The sequence below is a fragment of the Puma concolor genome, chromosome D2 (genome assembly GCF_028749965.1).
Source record: "Puma concolor isolate L17-30 chromosome D2, mPumCon1.1.hap2, whole genome shotgun sequence".
Lineage (NCBI taxonomy): Eukaryota > Metazoa > Chordata > Mammalia > Carnivora > Felidae > Puma > Puma concolor.
In genome coordinates this window covers 86,199,090-86,220,225 of record NC_141677.1, presented here as the reverse complement: position 1 = coordinate 86,220,225, position 21,136 = coordinate 86,199,090, and the positions used below count along the sequence as shown (strand labels likewise).

General features: G+C 45.6%; 1 protein-coding gene across 2 annotated transcripts in view; it reads right to left on the bottom strand.

Annotated features, from left to right (window-relative positions):
* Positions 1 to 4,451: 4,451 nt before the first annotated feature.
* The window catches only part of GLRX3 (glutaredoxin 3), a 32,000-nt gene continuing 15,315 nt past the window's right edge, over positions 4,452 to 21,136 (bottom strand). Inside the window, exons 3-11 of one of the 2 annotated variants that reach the window (XR_015241928.1) lie at positions 21,005 to 21,079; positions 20,058 to 20,259; positions 15,036 to 15,208; positions 14,735 to 14,796; positions 12,589 to 12,646; positions 10,802 to 10,854; positions 8,159 to 8,198; positions 7,972 to 8,084; positions 4,452 to 4,701 (exon numbers count right to left, since the gene is read on the bottom strand). Coding sequence is in view for 1 of the 2 variants with exons in the window: in XM_025917907.2 (XP_025773692.1) it covers positions 4,651 to 4,701; positions 7,972 to 8,064; positions 8,159 to 8,198; positions 10,802 to 10,854; positions 12,589 to 12,646; positions 14,735 to 14,796; positions 15,036 to 15,208; positions 20,058 to 20,259; positions 21,005 to 21,079 (807 nt within the window). In the remaining variant the exon portion in view is untranslated. The remainder of the gene's footprint in view (positions 4,702 to 7,971; positions 8,085 to 8,158; positions 8,199 to 10,801; positions 10,855 to 12,588; positions 12,647 to 14,734; positions 14,797 to 15,035; positions 15,209 to 20,057; positions 20,260 to 21,004; positions 21,080 to 21,136) is intronic. The other variant, XM_025917907.2, reaches the window with a different exon arrangement.

Sequence of the window (21,136 nt, the reverse complement as noted above, 5' to 3'; positions counted from 1 at the left end):
AACATTAAATTGCAAATTTTAAAAACCATGACAGGTAGAGAATGTGCAAGAAAACAGCTTTAGGCCTTAGCACCTGTAAGGGCACTTTTTTCCTGCTTTTTGAACAAGGGGCCCACAATGGCATTTTGCACCGGGCCCTGGGAACTCCACGGCTGGCCCTGGGCGCAGGCCCTACACGCACGTGGCCTGCTCAAAGCACAGCACGGGGGAGCTGAGGTCAAGGGTCCTGCTTCAAATCCTAGCTCCTGGCCCTGGAAACCAGCAGTGACTTAACACACCAGGAGTCCTTCCACAAAGGCTGCTGCGGCCCTAGATGAGCCGGCACATGGTGAGCCCCAATACACGCCCAGCACACAGGCGAGCCTTATCACCCCCCTCCCCGGGTCCCTGACTGTCCCCGAGGCCAGCTGAACTCCCGTCTATCAAATGTGAACATCTATAGGTAACAGACAAAGCTATATGGGAGAAAAAAGCCAAGACTCTGAAACCAGAGTTGGGAGACCAATTATGAAACCTTGTCTTGCTTGGAACTATGCATTTCAGTTTATGAGGCGTCAGTAAGTTATTTCAACTTCTACCCATTCCTAGAACCCAACACTTGAAACACATTAAAAAAAAATGAATTTATCTACAAAGAACCAAATTACTTTTATTTAGGAAAAACAAGAACCAACTGTCCATTTTAAGAAAATGGATTTAAAAAAAAATTTTTTTTTAACATTTATTTATTTTTGAGACAGAGAGAGACAGAGCATGAATGGGGGAGGGTCAGAGAGAGAGGGAGACACAGAATCTGAAACAGGCTCCAGGCTCTGAGCAGTCAGCACAGAGCCCGACGCGGGGCTTGAACTCACAGACCGCGAGATCATGACCTGAGCCGAAGTTGGATACCTAACCGACTGAGCCACCCAGGTGCCCCAAGAAAATGGATTTTAATTAAAAACTAACTCAGAAATAATATTTCCTATTTTAATCTGAAGCTTTTAACTTCTCTGAGCACAGGACACGTCTGTATGATTCCTTCCAGGGACACAAAGGGATGGTGACCGAAGTCAGGCACTTGAAATGTATTGCAGTTATTTTACTGAGCAATTAAACTTTTCGTGACTACAATGTAGTTTTGCTAAAATGAGATTTTCTATTTATAAAAACATGCTATTTGTATTTAAAAATTTTTTAACGTTTATTTATTATTGAGACAGAGCATGAGCTGGGGGGGGGGGTGGGCAGAGAGAGGGGGAGACACAGAATCCGAAGCAGGCTTCAGGGTCCAAGCTGTCAGCAGAGCCCGACATGGGGCTCGAACCCACGAAATGCGAGATCATGACCTGAGCCGAAGTTGGACATTCAACTGACTTGACCACCCAGGCGCCCCAAAACATGCTGTTTTTAAAAATCAATCTCAGTAAATACAATAAATAAAAAATCCATCTCAATTTGAAACTCAGTAAGATTCTTGTCGACTGAACATGGAAAATCATTGTCTTCGTCCTTCTTGAGCAAGTCAACCACCTGTTAAGATGGACACGGCCTGGGGTTCCTGACGGAGGCCAGGAAAAGCGTGGTTCCACAAGCCTCAGCTGTCCCACAACGTGACACAAAAACGTCTAATAAGCTGCCGCATGGGCAAAGCCAACCCTCCATCCTGTTATCTTCACGAGGGACATCGACATTATTACAGCAACTTTCAACACACCTACCTACCGGGCCTCCTGCAGGTCAATCCTTGGACTTGAGTCACCTGGTGCACCTAGGAGCGGGCAGCTCCAGGTGGAGCGGCCCGCGCCCCTCCCCACACACATAAAGGCACCGTGATCCCCCCACCTTCACGGGGGAGCCTGGTGGTGGCAGTGGGCCCCAGCCTTGGGGAGTCACCGAATCCTGAACGGGACTCCCAGCTCCGAGGCCGCAGCTGCACTCTTGAGCAAGTTTTGACTTTACAGAGTTCCTCCCTGCACAGAATTCCCAACTCCCCTCGTTGGCTTTTTATTTTTTCTATTTTTGGTTATGAAACAAAATCAGAGCTTAAAAAGTGGGAGGGGGATCCATTCCTGCAGGCTCCTCTCTCCAGGTGGATGCTAACTCTCTAAGAACCCTTCCCTGGAAAGGAAGTTACCTCCTGCCTGGACACGCAAGTCAGGAGGAGTTACCAGCCCTTCCTCGAGGAGGCCTTTCTGGAAGGACGGCCCTGAGGGTGGGGGTGAACAGGCCAAGTCCCAAAGGCAGCCACCCCTCGTGAGCCTCTAGCAGTGCCGGCTGCCCTTGGAGATTTAACCGCCCTCCCCAGCCCCTCAGGGCCCCACGATGAGCTCCATTTTACAGAGAAGCACAAGCACAGGGAGACAGCCTAACAGGCAGAGCTGGGCAGCGCACGGAGCAGTTCAGCCCTGCCCCTGCTCCTCCAAAACATCCGGGACTCACTAAAACCCTCCGACAGCACCCAGGTGAGCCCCGCCCCCCACCACAAGCTCCCACCACGGCTTGGACAGGGCAGCCTCCCAATGACGCGGTCACCTAACCCTGTGAGCTGAATGGTCTCTCGAGCACTGGGCACAACCTTCTCTAGGATTTGTGGACCAGAGAGGATTTCAATTTTGACAAAACGCTCCTACGAGGGTAGGCTCATTTTGATTAGAAAGCTGGATCTGGGACTGCCTATGGAGCTCCCAAGATCAGGTGGGCCCAAGAATCGCTTGCCTTGCTCCTAAAACATACCTAATAAAGTCAGGTTAGGAACAACTAAATCGCTTTGTATGAACAAGATCCCTGATCTTCCCAATGTCTAGCCGGAAACACCTATAAAACAGAAATATGCACCACCGCCCCTCCACCATCCCTGGAGCCAATGGCGCCCACAACTGGCAGAATTTAACAAAGTGACATGTCCCCCAAAAACTCTGAACACTCACCCTGACTCAAACTATGATGTTCAATCACGGGTGACGCCATCAGAGTTCTGCATCACGCAAGAGTCACCCACAGGAGGAGGAGGTCACCCTACGATGCATGAGCATCTCACATTACCCGAGCAGCCACCTTGGCCAGATCAGTGGTTCCCAAATTGGCAGGTGGGCATTCGTTAAAATTTACGCATTTTAGTTAAATGTGCATTAGGAAAAAAACTAGCTTATCCAATCTGCGACCACAAAGATAGATATTCTCACTTGGGATAAGGGGAAGTTAAAAGGTGGCTTGCTGACAGGTGGCACTTTGCAGACAGAGCAAAAAATCACAAAAGCAGTACGCAAGGCTTTCAGTGTCGGGACACCGGATATGAGAAAATTATGCACTCCTCCGTGGTTCACGGCATCCCTGAAGCTTCATAGAGTTTCAGTTAGAATTCCATTTCCATCTGTGTTGTAAAGGTTTCGCTTATGCAAGGATTTCTGTTTTAAAAAGAAAAAAGAAGTTCATGCACCAATGCCCAAAGGAGCCCCATCTAATTACACACACTGGCAAGGAAACCCACTACAACAGGTGTCCTCCTCTGGCAGGAGGGCCGTGACCACCTTTAGGATTTTGTGCAGACTTGCCCTTTGTGACATACAACAGACATCAGATCTCTCCTCTACACAGAGAGAGCAAGGAAACAGCCGGGTGCTCGTGTCCTGGTGAAAGGCTAATAACTTCACTAGATCTTCGTGCACTTCCTCTGGTTTCTCATGTAAACTGCTGACCTTTGCACCCTTTCCTTATGATCACCAGACACTTCTGTGGAGCCTCAACCACCCAGACCAACAAGCTGGGAAAATCTAATGAAGAAAACCTGCGCCATGGGCACCAAACACAATCTACAAACCCAGGAGGTGAATTCAGCCACCTGTTTGAGGCACGCCCAACAAAGGCCCAACAGAGCAACTATTTTTTAAATATGTGAGAGTCAGGATCAAAACTGTTGAAATTTTCATGGACCTCAGGATGTTCTCAGCCTATTTAAGGGCTAAATCAATGCTTTCAGCATAATGACTAAAATAAACTGTGGTGCTTAACACACACTGATGACTGTCATCCCCCGGCCCACCCCGTTCTTCTCCTTGTCCTGGAGCAAGTGAGGGCAACGCGCTCACGAGAAATCACTTTCCTCTGGCCCGCCGCCAGCTAACACACCACCGGCGCTGTCTGAAACGAGTCTCCACGTCTGCAGAGCCCTACACGGCCTGTGCGATCTTCACCAGCGCCTCACACAGGGATGCTGTCAGAGGAAAATTTTCAGTTGAATTTTTCCAAGCTGTAAAGAGATCTTTGGCCATTGAGGGGAGCCACTGGTTTGGTCTATGAGCTCTTCCAAGTATTAGTGTGGATTTCAGACAGCTTCACCGTTCTGAATTTCCTGAAACCGGCCGTTTCTGAACTGCGACAAGGTGCCCGTGTATTTCGAAAAAGAAATTTAAAGCAGGCTAATTACTACATGTTTAACATCATCGTAAAAACACACCTTCTTTACACAAGTATTTTTAATTGGATTTTGAAGATGTTTATTGCATTGTTTGGTGGAAAAAACAAAACAACACATACACGTATTTAGCACAAGCTTGTGAAATACACAGAGCGTAACGGGGCGAGGCGCAGTCTCTGCCCCTCGCCCACCTCTGAGCACGGAGTTGTGACCAAGTGGTTCCCGCAACAGTCGGGCGCTGAGCGTACAAGCCTCTAGTTCTCTCCTTTCAGCACTGGTAGCAGCTCACCGTTGTCTCTCAGTTCCTAACGACGAAAACAGAAAGCAAAAACAACATGTATGCGGACAGATGAAAAATGGAAACGTCTGAAGAACAATCACAGGTTGCTTCCGTTATCAGAGACCAGAAGAAACACTTCACTGGACTAAAACTCTAGCTCACCAACACGCTGAAACTCACTATTATGCCATAAACACTATCAGATTACAGAACTGAGGTTTTAAAAGGCATTCCAAAGCCAACAGAGTGATCAGCATTAACAAACACAGCAATTAGAGCAAAACGCCCATAGCCCCACGAGTGGTGCACAGGCTTCACTGTTTCAACCCAGCCTGGAAAGGCCGCAGTACTACGAGTGTAAAAGTGTACATGTAGAGGCCAAAAACCACTAAAAAGACATACAAATCCAGAAATGTTGTGTGCTATCTTGCAGATTTAAAATCTGGAACACAGCCATCAAATTTAAAATGTGACAATAAATGATGAATGAGATTTTCTAGTTTAAGACAAACATTTAATCTGATGTAAATTCGCAGGTTATTACTAAGCAGCATGAACATCCATCAATAAAACCACGAAAATCAGGGCACCTCGCTGGCTCAGTCGGTAGAGCATGCGACTCTCAATCTCAGGATGGTAAATTCAAGTCCCACGTTGGGCATGGTGCCTACTTAAAACACACACACACACACACACACACACACACACACACACACACACACACTAAATTCCATGTGACTTCATCTCTGGTTAAACCCCATCAGGTGTGATTCTGTCATATAAACTCAGACAACTCTCAGCGATGTTCTGGGATCTTCCAACATTAACTCATTAACAAGCACACATCATACTGCACTAAAGGACCAGGCAGGACTTTTCTGAGCACATGACCTGGAGGGCAGGAGGCCATGCTGCTCACGGAGAGGCCCAGAAGCCTGCAGGTGGAATCTGGACTCAAGGACTCACGAGTTGTGACGTCACATGCAGATTACCTAACTTCTCATCCGTGTCCCCTCATCTGACGACTGAGGACAAGGAACTCAGGATGCTGTGAGGACGGCCTAAGCACTAAGGCAGCCTGCCTGGCACACGGGGATCGCCATCATCATCACCACTAATGTGCGCCGACCTTATCTAAATATTCCCTCTGTAAACAAACATTCTGCAGTAGTGATAACATGACCTCACTGAATAGGTACTAATTAGTTGCTATTTTTCTCAAGACACTAGATTGACTGAGTCACTGAATTACCGGGTAAGTTCTTTATCTAACCATTCAACAGCAAAAAGCACTCAGTGCTCTTAAAGGCCAGCCAGAATTAACCCACCTGGCAACTATGATGTTTCCGCTGAACTAAAGACGGAAGAACCGTGCTGTGTGGGAAACGGACTAAAATGGCAACCTAAGAACTGTTCCCAGTTATCTTCTCGGGAGAAAATGTTACCAATATCACAAATGTCCAGATGTGTCTTTTTAGCAGGTGAACATCAAGAGTCCTGTAACATCCTGTTTTATACCTAAAACGAAGTTGCCTGCACAGCTCGGCTTTAGAATTAAATGAGATTGATCGATTGTTATCTTCCCAAGAGTTAGCAATGGCTAAGGTACAGGCTATAAAACATTCAGACAAGAACAGGCTCAGGAGTATTTGGGTTTGAAGACTGTGTCTTAAAAAAATAAAACACATATATAACATAACAAATGCAGATCTATTTTTGTTGCTTCAGGGCTATTCAAGAGCTACTATGTTAAGCCTGTTCTTCTCCTCCAGGAATGAGACACTTTACTAGTAAAAATGCCTCACTCGCTGCCTTCAGAAGCGCCATGTCAAACAGCACTCCGCAGCAGACAAGACTGGTGTGGGTGAAACCACAGCAGACGGCACCCCTGCCCCGTGTTCACCACACGTCCAGGCCCACAGAGCTGATGTCACTCAGCGCTGGGCTCGAGTCCTCCCAACAAGACCAAAGTAGGAGTTAAAACTTATTTTAAAACCTAACTAGGAGCAGTGCTGCTCCCGGGGGGTTAGCACTGCAGCGTCCCTGCGGGACCAGGCTAAGAAACAGTGCGTGGCACACACAGGCGCTATCAGGTGTAAGCGCCCCAGAAAAGTCCTGCCCACTGAGCATTCGCGGAGGGTTTCCTTAAAGCAAACTAAACAAGTAAATTAATGGTCAAAGATGTCAAGGGTGTATAAGAAAAGGTATTGTTTCTAAACATGCTTACGATCTGACAGAGCTAACCGATCTCCTAGCGTCTGAGCCAAGCTGGACGTGGGGAAGGCCCACAGCAGCCTCGCACAGTTCTGTTAGGAAGCCGGGGTCAGGGGCCTCAGGTCTGCCACACAGCTGACAGGACCAGGCAGCACTGGGTGTCAGGCCTCCTGCCCGTGCCCCGGCGCTCTTCCCTCCATCACCCCAGTGCAGGTGAGGCAAAATAACACAAAAACACAATACAACGTAAATATAAAAGGACAGAAGAACTTCAGGAACAGGAGCGAAACGTTTCTGGCTTCAAGAATCTATACACGATTCATAGACAACAAGGGTCCTGAAGGGCACAGAACACATGTAACTATGGAACACAAGATATCCAAAGCAGAGGGGGGACGAGGAAAGAAAGGCTAAAAACACGGAAGACAGTTCCATCAGATTTAGTAGCGTGGGAGTAAAAATCACATTTCGAGCTTGGCCATCATCAGAGCATCCTGGACGGCCAAGTTACAGTTCTGGCCTTGGCCTGAAGCTCTTCGGGAGAGGAAGGAGGTTGTGCAGAAGACCCGGGGAGGCAGAAGGCCCCACAGCAGGGGGATGATTTGGCTGGCTCAGGGGATGGGTGAGCACAGCCTGATCCAACAGGGACAGTGGGAGGACAAGGTACTAGGGACACAGAAATGGTAACACGGGGTGAGTGCCTGGGTGGCTCAGTCAGTTGAGTGTCTGACTTAAGCTCGGGTCATGATCTCGTGGTTCGTGACTTGGAGCCCCGCATGGGGCTCTGTGCTGACAGCATGGAGCCTGCTGGGATTCTCTATCCCCCTCTCTCTGCCCCTCCCGCACTCGTGCTTTCTCTCTCAAAAACACACATGTAAAAAGTAAAAGTAAATAAAAAAATAAAGATAAAAAAATCTTTTAAAAGAAATGGTAATCAAAAGTGAGCCAGAAGTGACTGGACAGGAGGCCAGGAAGGAAAGGAGTCAGGGAAGCTCCAAAGTTTCTGTTCAATACGAAATTGTAATTTTCAAACATGCCAACATTTCCCATCTTTAGGATGCCAAATGAACTCCGACCTTACCTTAACAATATCCAGACCTCCAACAAGTTCCCCTTTCACATACAGCTGAGGATACGTGGGCCAATTCGAGAAAGTTTTTAACCCCTGCCGAACCTACAGAAACAAGAGAAACTCTGAAACCTTACTATTAGACCCTAATGACTAAAACTAAAGGCAAAGGATGAGAAACATAAAACACAGAACTTACTTCTTCATCCTCCAATATGTCAAATGTCTCATATTCAACACTACAAAAAGGAGAGAACATTTTAACAGGAAATAGCTGTATTAAACAAAAATTATAAAGCCTACTTGGTGTTTGAAAAAACAGTCAGGAAAAGTAAATTGTTTCGTTGCTAATGACATTCACTCTAAAAAATGGAAATGACTTTACTTCTCTCAATCTGTCAGGTAGGTACAAATTCATCTGGACTTTTCTCTAGACAATACTGGATTAGATAGGGGTCAGCACACTTTTTCTGAAAGGGCAAGGCCATAAACACGCAGGCCCTGGAGGCTAGTCTCTGCATCACACAGAAGCAACCACACAGGGCAGACAGGAGTGGGTGTGGCCGTGTGCCAACCCCAGGTTAGACCTGTACCCCAAGTTTACACGAGTCTGTCCTTAACACTCCGTTCCCAGCCCTCACCCCCGGAGCCACTGCTTCTGATGTCCTGGAAGCTGCTCAGGGAGTGGGGAGCAGCTCTGACGTCTGTGACCGCTCGCGGACGCCAGGGCTGGGCCGGACGCTCACCGCCCAGGACGCCGCCGCCGCCAACAGACGCCACCTTACGGAGGTGTGCCTTCCCACGTGAAAGCGAACTTATTTCAGAACACACATGCTGTTTTCAATACGCACAAACCAGTGAGAGTGGTGTGGATTCATGCTGTACAATGAACTCTACTTGTTATAATGAATGAAAAATCACTGCATGGAAATCCAGCCATATCTACTCAGGACTTCACCGTTTGGTGGTCAAGGAATCAGTATGAATGTAGGACTGAATTCCTGCAGGGAGACTGCGGAGATACGTGCAGTCCCACAAACCGGCCAAAGAAAACGCCACATATAAAAGATAAATTTCGGGTTCCATAAAACCAAAACCACCTTCACAGGGAAATCTCACTCAGTAAACAAGTTCCCAAGAAAACTGTTCATGGTGCAGAAAACAGTCAAAAAAAACAAGATGACAGGATAAATCAGCACCAAGTACCAACAGGACTGTCTGAAAGCAAGAGAAGATTAAAAAAAAAAAAAAAAAACAAGACCCAGTGTAAGTTTCCCTTCAGGTTGAACTAAAGGAGGCAGATCTCCTAGTCTGAACAGTACGATAAGTGCGAGTTACAGGTCCACAAGGGAGCTGAGAGGCACCGGGCCCACGCACGTGCAGGCGTGTGTGCAGTCACGACAGCCAATGCGTCTCCTGAAAGTTCTGTGCACAGAGTACCTCCATACCTCCGTGTATGCTCGGTACACGGCCCCTCGAGGCGTGTGTCTTTGGGCAGAGAAGGCGAAGAGGAGTGTAAGAACGGAGGGAAGGAATAAAAAGCCAGAGCTTTCTCCACAAACTGACAGCTCTCAGCAAGAGGACAGTCTGTTCAAGGTGAAGAGCGGCAAAGGTCCCCACGGCCCCGCTCACCGCAGAGCCGACTGCGTCAGCAAGTCTGCAGCTGGGAGCGCTTTGTCTCCAAAGAAGCCCCTCTGTTCTGGGGAGCAGGTACTTGCAAATCCAAACAGGATTAGACAGGTATTGGGCGACTCTCCACCGAACATACGAGCTGAGACGGCCCGATGCTCCTGTGCCCTGGCCCCATGGCCTCGTGGAGGTACGCCCTGAGGGGACACGCTGTCACTAGAGACAGGTGGCCTGAGCGTGTCACACCGGGGAGCTGTGACAGAAGACAGAGAACGGGGCCATTAAAACTGATGACCAAAAGCAAACCAGCCTCTGCTCTGTCCTCGGGCAGGGTGAGGAAGGTCTGGCTAGAGACCATATGACAAAAGACTCTTTAGACTCTCCTCTGTAAAATGTCACCATCACTTGAAGAAATCAATCTTTGCTTTTCATGTCCCCAGAGTTGTATTTAACCTGTGCTACTCAACTGACTACTTTCAACCATGCCCACGCATGTCTAAATATTTCAAAAGATTACCTTCCCCACGACTTCAAAGAAATGGTTAATCTCTTTAAAGCTATGGCTAAAAATTTAACTTAAAAACTAAATAAAGCAAGCTATGGCTAGCACAGTAAGAACATTAAAAAGAAAGTGTTGTGAAATAAGTAAAATAATAATAATAATAAGCAAATACATTTGATAAACTCTACCGAATATGGGCGAAGTATCTCCAAACAAGTGGTTTGTTTTTAATCAGAAAAAAATCAACTGCAATCTTCTTACCTGGCAGCATTACCACTGAGCAGATCAAAAGCATGAACACAGCCTTCAATTTACCCTGCTTCTGAGATGCACAGAATGACCTGTACATGGGCCCTATGCATTTGATAAAATGTTGAAAACTAGAATAGTTTTTAAGGAAATTAAAAACCTCTAATACATTTCTCTAAAATATCTTTGTGCGTGTTCAAGAACTCAGTTATTAACTTTCCTCTGGGAAAGCAGACAAATAGTTATTCCAGTAATTGCCTAAGAAGCTCCTTTATGTTACCAATCAGTTGATACTGTCCAAAAAATCCTCTTGTGGTCTAAGTTAAACCATTCACAAAGCACCACAGCAAAAACAAATAGATAAACATATACAGATAGAGCCACAACAACCAAAAGGCATCAGTGGCACTACGGATAACTGAAGTTTCTTTAACACACCATTTGAAAACAAGATTTACCTACCCGGTACTATTTAGTATCTCCAGAATCTGTTTGCTGAATCCACATTTTGCTTCCTAAATTTAGAAGGGGGAAAAAAAACACACACACACATGTAAAGATGGATTACATTTCCTACTCAGCCCACTGGCCTGGTCCTGTGGACGCTCTGTCCCTGGGACACAGTGGGCACAGCGCACTCTAGTGACGAGCCTCCCAGTGCCTCTGGCATCACAGAGCAGTGGGTCAGCTGGGATTTCAGGAGGCCACCAATCCCCACCCCACCCCCCTTTCAAGTCCTGACCCATCCGGACATCACCCTGGACTCTCAGCCCACAGACTTCCTTCAGGCTCTACCCACCGGGGATGACGCGTGTCCTGGAACCTGACAGTCTCTGTGGTGACACGGTCCTCAGAGGGGAACCTTGCCGCTCTACCAAGACTCGAGTTCCTTCTCCACTCGCTCTCAGATGACCTCGCCTCACCTAACCTTTCTGCACTGAGCGGGATCATCACCTGCCTGTTCCCAACTGGACTTTTACTCCCCGGTTTTTAAAACGTATCTTTACGTTATAGAGTCACAGAGTGCCAGGCTTCTCTGAGGTTATGGAAGGGCTACACGGTTCTGTCAGGCCGCCAGGTCCCAAATCCTAGCGATCCTGGAGGGAAGACTCAGCACCACATGCATTTCTCAACAGCGCAAGGAACTCTGCTCCCAAGATGTATGAATACTTGCTGACTTCCAGAAACAAACTCTTTTGAGAATAAAAACCTGCTTTAAACAATCACCAAGAAGATATAAAAAGATGACTTTATCACTACTGGGAATTATTAACTTCCTCTATTTTGTTTTAATAAAATTAGTGAGCCAGTCAAAGAAGCTAGGTCCTGATCTGTGATCTCAGCATGCTGAGACATGTATCACCATTTTCCCGGTTACTGCTTACACTGCAACAGTTACGTTGACGACTTATGGTAACTAGCTGGTTTTACTGTATTAGTTATGTTAACTTTCACACTCGCTATCACAACCTCGTTCTCCGGGAAGCACACTGAACACTCACACAAGGGGCCGTGAGGCCCTGGGAGGTGAAGCAAGCAGCCCGGGACGACAGAAGAGACGGACTGCCGTCCCTCCGTTCCACCAGCCTCGCCTCCCAGGGCTTTCACCTCTTCCCCTGGGCCACGAGCCAGACTCTGTCCCACCTGCCTACCTCTGTCACTGGCTGAGAATAAAGGAAGGGAACACAGCCTGGTTTCTGGAGATCTCCGTTCTAGTCCAAATACAAATGATAATCAGCTTTGCTCAAGCTGCCGGTGGGAGTGCTCTTATCTAACTTGGTCCTCAAAACGATGCACAGCCAGTATGCTCCTTCATCCAACAAGCTCCAGGAACCACCCCATTACAAGTAAGAACTGCCAAACTTTCACTCAGTCATCAAACCGGTGCCCCCGGCAGCGACAAGGCTCCCCCTGCCCGGGACGCGAGTGGACCCAACTGTTCACTACACGAGCCCAGGGACTCAAGTCGGGACGGGACAGCAACTAACAGAACCAGGAGAGGGTGAACAGTGTTGACCAAGTTTGGCAGCAAGGAGAAACGCACCCCGCTGAGATGTTGATGTTATGAAGTCAGGCAAGATGTGGATTACTTTGTTTGATCTCCATAAGCACCAATTAAGGCCTGGATAACTTCCTGATGCCACTATAGCTTCATTAGCCACAGCCAGGAGAAAAGATTTAAGCGTCCCCTAGTTGCAGATGTTAGCATCAAAAGAAATTACAAATAAAACCATTTTTGAGTTCTTTACCTGTTTGTTTCCTTTCATAAAGAGCATCACAGAAGCTTTATTTGTCAGTACTTTGAGCCTGAAGAGAGAAAATTGATATAAAATGGCTCAGCTCAATTATTAAACACCACTTTTGCTCCGCTTCAGGAGTAACATGCATATTTGAGGGATAGCAGGATGATAGTTCACAGCTTTGAGTGGTATTAAACAAGCAAATGCATTGACATTTTCCTTTATTTCATTCTCTCCCTGAGCCACCATAAAACACAATATGGCTTTTAAGGCAACGAATGTTCCTTCGAGTTGCAATTCAAGCCCATCAACTCACAGCACTAAAAAAATAATAATAGCCAATTCAGTAAGGAATTGTTCAGGAAGGGGCCTGTACACTGAGCCCACCCACAATTTCCAGAACTACATCTTGTGGGCTCCCTTCTCCGCCACGAGGCGGCACACGGCCCCACACTCCCCGATGTTCACAAGGTCACAGAGGGAACGGGAGGTGCTAAGTGCCGGAACGCCAGCTGCTCACATCAAACGCCCCTGTCTTAACTTTGCGTTTCACACTTTGTACGATCTTCCAAAGGCCATCCCCCACTTGCTGTCAGGAGCGGCAGCCGTCTGCGTGCCGCCTAAGGGTCAGTCACAAATCCCAGGACAGTCAGCGTCAGGACAACCTGTGGTGGTCACGTCATCAGATGCTCCTCCCACCGGTGCTCTGGGTCACTCACAGCTCAACACCTCCTCAGAGAACAAAGTGATCACAAACGAAACACCCAAATCATGCTCAGGGCTTCGTCACGTACACTTCCGGTAGAGTACGATGGGCCGACTCTCAGAAAAACTCAGAAATAAAGAATATGGTGCTGATCGCCGTCAGTCACCTGCAGCGACCCAACTATCTGGGCCCAGGAAACCAAAACAAGCGCTTCCGTCCGACTCACAGAGACGTCGCCAGAGCCAGGAACTCAGGCTCTGGCCCTGTGCTTGCCAGGAGCACTTCAAGTGATTACTCAAAATACAAGTGTATCTCTACAGCAATCTCTATGGGACTCCAGCTATCTAGTCTGAGGCCACAGGAAATATAGACAGACACAGCACATTAGGAAACGAGACAGAAGGTCTGATGAAGACGAGGACATAAACAGCAGCAAGACAGAATGAAGGCAGATACTAGCGCATACAAAGCACAGCAGGTTTCTGAGGCCACTTGGCCTTCGTGAGCCACCCAGGTTATTCAGCAAAGAACACAACTGGGGACCCAGAGTCAACAAAGGCACTAGGAGACTCACTGTCCTACCAAAAAGGCAGCAAAGGGTCTAAATCATTTGAGAAAGTGTGGCACTCAAAGGTCAGTTTGACACACATGGGACACTGTTTATTAATCAAGGACAGATAAATGAGGTGCTCACTATTAAACACTTTTATCTCAAAATGCTGAATGGCAAGAAAACTACAAGAGGAGGCTTCGCCTTACAGACTCAAGCCCCAACTACGAACGGCTGATCCACGGATGTATTTCAAAATAAATTCTTCTTTAAACCTCTACATTAATTCAAATTTATCACAATAAAAATCCCTGTAAGTCTCCCTACAGGCCAAAGTCCAAAATTTCCATAAGATAAGATCTTTAAAAGCTGATTGAGATCTTTCATACAACAAAGACCAATTTTTACAGCTCCAAATCTCCTTGAATTTTAAGTTATCATGGTTACAAAGGCAGCGTGAGGCCCCCAAAGTGTTTACGCGGGTACCACACGCGCAGCCCTCGCTCCTCACACTGGGCACTCTTCACAGCCCGCGTCCGGATGATGCTGAAAGGAGGGGCTGTTACTGAAGGCTGAACACCGGGACCGCTGGAGCCTGGCTCCGAGATGCAGAGAAGTAAGTAAAACTTAGTCATTCCACCGAGACAATGACATTTCGTTCTATAAAAACGAAGAATATCCTCCACGTGCTCATTAAATTGGCACAAAAATTTCTCCAGTGCAAATGAGACCTTCCCAAGTTCGCATGACTAGTCTGACTGCAAACAACACTCTTATGACCTCGGCACACGAAAACAAATCCCTCGTTTCTATATGGAAAGAGCAATGCAAAAACTAAGAATTAGGAAATATTTTTAAAGTAATAAATGGTAGACTATTTGACACTTTTAAACACTTACCTTTCTTCTAATTTGGGAGCTTTGGGGCAAATTGTATCTAGTTCGTCAGATGCCTCCAGCTCCTGAAATAAACACATGTGTAAGTTTAAGAAACGTTCACTACAAAGCAACTCTCCTTGGTCGTACCCTGACACAGAATATCAATCAACCATCTCATCAGAAATACTTTGCATATACTCCAGATTCATATTCGTAAATGTAGAGATTCTTAAGAAATTCCTACTTTACATTTATTACAGCACTTACAAAAGTGTGCTCTACATGAAAATTCTTTACAAGGTACAGACTTCTCAGTTCTAACCTTGATTATATCAAGTCCTCCTATGAGCTCCCCAGACACATAGAGCTGGGGATAGGTAGGCCAGTTGGAGTAGGTTTTGAGGCCCTGACGAACTTCTTCATCTGAGAAGATGTCAAAACTGCTAAACTGAATATTGTGTTTGTGAAGGATTTCCACCATCTGCTTGCTGAAACCTGCATAAGAAAAAGAAAATAAAGAACTTAGCTTCTCTCTTACACATGATTTTAAATTAATTCACAACACACATTAGCTACTGAACAAAGATGTCTGCCTCAATCTCACCCGTGATTTAATTAGCATGGCTATACAGCATGGAAAGAGAAAACAAATTCCAACAGCCCCTTATCTGACCTTGAAATAAACCACGTGTTCAAGTGGGGCTTAGAGTTTAACACATTTGTGAATTTTTTAAAAAGTCTCTCTTTATCAATGTTCCTCTTCAGTATTAGGCATGATTTTGTTGTAGGAGAAATAAGGCTGGTCAGAAAGCCCCAGAACCTGCCCCACCCACCAACGAGACAAACAGCTGAGCCCTGGATGGCCACCCCACCTTCCCGCACATCCCCATCGATCAGGGGACGGATTCGGATGCCTCCACGGTCCCTCCCAGCCCTGCGGTCTGTGAGTCTATGAGAATGAACACTGGATGGGGGAAAAATATCACAACAGTCATTTTTAACCACTCCGTGAGCATACTGAATCCCAGCCGTTTGGTTTCTGTTGCTCTGGAAGTACTTCCTGAGTGTCCATTTCAGGAGCTCTCAGCCCATATGATCTTTAACAGAATAAATTATCTAGGTCGAGGAGGAATGTGTTCTGTTAGTGGACACTGGATACACTGAGTTTCAAAGCTGTCTTTGGTGTTGTTACATAGGAACTGTCAACAGGCTGACAGCGTCTTTCTCATCTGGTGCTGTTACCTGACAGTCTCCTTTTGAAAACTATTTACATTCCCCAAAGTATGTAATGTGATTTTTTTTTTTTTTTTTACTGCACCATAGTGACAATCTTTGTTCCGTGATTTTATTATACTTTTGTGACACATTTCTGTCCTGTACTTTTTTGACATCGTTTTCTTATTATGACATTAGTACTGAAGAATAAGAGTGTGAATACCACTCTTTTATAAATCTATTCGTCTTGTCTGAAAAGAGGATATTTTTCTTTCCATAAGCTAATTCTTCCCAATTGTTTTTCAATACTTTGTACCACTTTACTCTTTTCACACACCATCCTTCTTTTCAAACAGTCATAATTCACTGGAAAATGACCTGTTCTTCAGGTGCAAAATTCCTATAGGATTTCACAGCATCAGCAAGTATTTTTAAATAAAATCAAATCATAAAATTCAGTGTGATTAATTGCAAGAACAGGCTTCACCTGGTGTCCTCCAAAAGCACTTTTACTACGAAAACGGAGATGTACTACTGAGCTCCAAACAATTTTCAAATCTACAGTTTACTGAGATGAAGCACTGGTATTTGTACGGCATATAAGTTGCTTTCCCTACAACTGAAGTGTTAAGTTCATGTACAGCCTGAAGTAAAACACTGATTCTGAAATTTTTTTCGCTCATCTGGGAGTTCATTAGTAAACAGCTAACGGCTGATTGCTGATGGTTATTCTGTTGCCAATATATTAACTCACTTCTACTGTAACTGGCTGAGGAAAAGCTTTCTTTTAGCTTTAGGCAATTACATGCAGACTAGAAAGATTGATGGGGAATGTTCAGTTTTTAAGGGTTAAAGGAGCAGACTGGAAATGTTATGCTTAAGGATAAAACAGTGAGAAGGCTTCATTCCAATAACAAAATATTTACATACTTTTAAGAAAAACGTATGCACGCAATTACAAATATTTAAAAGTAGAAGAACCACTTAGCTGTCACAGAACCACCGTTTCTGTCTGCAGTCATTTCTACTCATGACAGAAGGCATGAACAATAAGCCTGACTGGTACATTTCATCTAGTAACAATAAAACCCTAAAGCCCACTTCTCAACCTACAATGTTTGTGTCAGATTTAAAAAGAAAACCCTGTTAGATGACTTTTGCTGCAGAAGAAAAGTCTGTCCCGTGGTTCAAATACGCTTTGCTTTGCTAAAAGCTTTGTTAACTGAAATGGATACAAGAATTCCCAAATAACTTAATTAACCTGCATGTTCAAGGATTTAACATTCTGTTTAAAAAGATGTACATCTCAGTATGTCTTGAAAATCTGCCTAAAACACGAGAGCCCTCTCTTTCCTGTCCTCCTGAGGAGCACAGAGTTAAGAATAATCTAGTTCTTTGACAACTGACACCCTATCGCCACGTCCAGCTCCTAACACACTACCCAGCTCTGCCGGGAGAAGCCAAAGCTGAGAGCCACAAAGACAGGGTGTAAAGTGTGAAAGGGCTGGGCTGAGATCAAGCGGGGCTCCAGGGCAGACCCTGAAATGGCTCTCAAGGTTTCCCTGACAGAAAATTTAAATGTTATACATTCATGTTTTCTGATTACCCGAAAGCAAGGTGGGGTCGGCTAATCAAACATCACCGCAGCTCCACTCCACAGAGGGGGCCCACGGGGAGTACCGGCTGCCACTGACAGCAGGGCCTTCCGAGGGAATTCTTTCCAAATATGGAAATACCAGCCAGTGGCGTTCGCAAGCACTGACGGTCACTGCTTGTACAGAGGAGGCTCCGCTTGTACCTCACCTCGGATGTGCGAACACAAGAGCAAAACCTATTGTCCACTAGGCGGGCTCAGAAAGGAAGAGGGTGAAAGTCGAGTACATTCCTGAAAGAGAACGGTTTCGAGATGCAGAGTCCGTGTAGCAGGGCACACAAAGGGGGACACAGAGCCAGAGGAGCATCAATGAAGGAAGTGGCAGGGTACAGGCACAAGAAAGGCACCCTCTAACTGATCCTTGAATAGATGTTTTATTAAAGAATACCAACATTCTAAAATGATCTATTTCCCATACGTCACTTACTTACTATATTTGATACAAAGACATGTTGTTACACAAATCAAGACCTCAGGAAACAGAAAAACTTGTCAAAAACATAGTTATAAAAATTATAAAGAATAAAGCAAGTACTTGTTTGAAATGAAACTGTACCTGTTAAATTACATATATCTAAAAATCTTGTTTGAATTCCCCAATTACATCTCTTATTATCTATCTGTAATTATGTTTTTCAGATTGTTCCAAAATGTTTGAAAGCTTCTTTTTTACTCTAACTTGCTTTTTATACACTCTTCTAAATGCCAGTTAACATACAAATGACTAGAAATGCATTATAAGTTAAGTCTAATGAAGAGGTAAGCAGAAAAATGGTTATTCCTCAGGGTAATTCTAATTTATTTGAATAATCATACAACATCTGATTTGAAAAGGATCCCCAAGACTGGCTCCAACCCCAATGCCACCAAAGGAAGGACCAAAGGCACAGAAAGGGTCACTGACCTGTACCTACGTCACCAAGGGTGGCACTGGGCTGCAGCCCCCCTGCTGTGACACCCGGCCACTGTGCTTCCCCCTGCTGCCTCAGCACACCTTCCCCAAGCTGCGGGTTTTACCACCTGCCGATCTGGTAAGGTCACCACTCAGAAAAGAGTGAGAGGACGGTCCTGTTCGAACCCAAAGAAGAGAGCACTGTATCGGCTTTACTACAGGTTTCCTACGTGGGAACCTGTCATTCAGGTGCATCCACGTGACAGCCAGTTCCACTACTCGTCACATTTCAGTGAAGGCACTGAACAAACCCCGTCAGACTCACGTTGTAAGTCCTTGTTATTAGGTCACCACAGAAAGCACCAGAAAGGATTCTCCTGCCTGATAGGGGAAAGTAAACCAGCCACAACCTCTATTAAAAACAAACAACCACAACAGAGACTGACTCTTGCTACCTGGAGTTAACTCTGGTAGAGACAGAGTTTGCTTTTCAACATCTGAACAGCAAGCATCCTTGGACACGTAAATGCCAGCAAGGAAATTTTTCAAGTAGAAGTGAGAGCTAAAGGAGCCTTTTATCGTTTTAAGATGGGACTCAACATGAAACTTTATCTTTAAAACTGGACTTCTTCAGAATCTAATATGTAATTTGCTAACCATATAGGGAAGAATTTACAATTAAAGCTATGCTAGAAGCTAGGTTATTTTTATAAAGTCACACTGGACATGCAGTAATCTTATCAACAGCACACTCAATTTTACTGCCACCTATCTGAAAAAAATTCCCCCCTGTATAGTTGAAACAAACTGATTCTCAACAGCATCATCAAAAGGCATTAAATGCTCAATTATGAAGCAGAATAATGTTGTACTAGGCATAGGAAAAAGAAAATAACATAAACCCGATACCAGAGGGGTCAAATAAACCCTAAAACTTACTTCAGGAGAAAATTACAAGCGTACATATACATGTATATGTGTGTGTGTGTGTGTGTGGGTAGGTGGGTGGGTGTACACATACACAGAAAACAAGAGCACCTATAAGCTGGAAGTGACAGCAGTAGTTGAACACTAGTCGCGTAATTCGACGTGCGACAACAGGGAAGGCCAAAGTCCAGGGGGAGACACAGAACCACCACCAAAATTCTGAAAAGTTTTAAACCGCTCAATCTGGGCAAGGTGAATAAAAAGAGACTCCCAAGAGAGACAGGAAACCGTTAACAGCAAACAGAACTGAACAGACAAAAGCCCATTCACACAACAGCAGTGCCCTCCCAACTCCGCTCCCAGTATGCTGAGTGGCTTTCCGTCTCTGGGTGCTTATTACATAAACAAAAATCTTCAACTGGATGACTTCTAAGAAGCCTCTGGGTTCTGAAATTCTCTGTGTCTGTGGTGCAAAACAGATTCTCACCACCTCAATACAGAGTGTCAGCGGGAATTAGGACCTTCCGGATTTCCTAAAGCTGTCTCCACACAGGCGAAGGAGGGATGGTGTGGCAGGACCAGAGCACGCCCACCCAGCCGCACCCCACGCCGGTGGAGCCCACTCTGCTCGTGTCCGTGTGAAAGCAGCTTCTTACCACAGCGGGGCTCCTGAGGAGTCCCCTTCATAAACAACATGCAAGGGGCAGCATGAGTTAGTTTCTTCAGGCGCAGGTTGAGGTCTTCTTTAGGGTGCTCATTACCGCTGGGTGGGAAGGAGCCGCTAGATGCGTGTCGCTGAACTTTTTTGGTCAACTCTGGGGCGTGTGCACCATCTAATCGGTCAATTTTCTGAGAATTCTGAAGTTAAAAAAGTCATTTAAAATACGTGCGGCATAAAGCTCCAAAATTATAACAAGCACGAATCCACAGCTCTAGCTGATTTTTAAAGAGGTCAACACTACTTACTATCAGGTGAGTTTTTAAAACTCTGATTACCAATTGGCGGAATGCATCTCCATTTCAGAAATATGTTAACTGTTTTCTTTCATCCCCTTTTTGGGAACATACTAGGAAAACATCGCTACACCTCAAACTCAAACCAGATCAGAGTCCAACCTTAAAGAGAAAAGATTTCCTCCACCCTCGTGGGGATTAATCTGTTACTAAGTACAAATGCAGTACTTGGAGGAACTGTGGGGACACTCAGGGGTGCCCCGAAGCACAGATTTGCACCTGCTTCCTAAGAGAGTCATTAATCAAACCAGGACCGGCCAGATGTTCCATTATGTCCAGGCACATGCCCTAAGCAACCAACTTCTACCCAACGGAGGGGACATTTTGCGGCTATAGCCAAGTATCTGGATTGTTCTCCAGAAGCTCCAATTCTGGTTGCTGGTCCTCTACATGGCCCATATCACTTCTGCAGGATGCCCCAGGCCAAGCTTTAGCATCAATGCAAACAAGGAGACTACAAGAAGACGGGGCAAAGCCAGGAACAACCGAGTGTCTAACGTTCACGGATCAGGGAAAGGGGTAAAGGAACCAAGATTCAGCCCCCCGGCCCACTACAGATGCAGGATCTCTTGTGCGTCCTTATCCTTACCTTGAAAAACAGAAAGGTGGGAACAGAACTAATTTCGTATTTTTCAGATACTTCAGGAACGGCTTCAGCTTCCAACTTTAAAAACAAAAGAATATAAAGCTTGATTATGAAAAGGTCCTTTTTTACGACTTC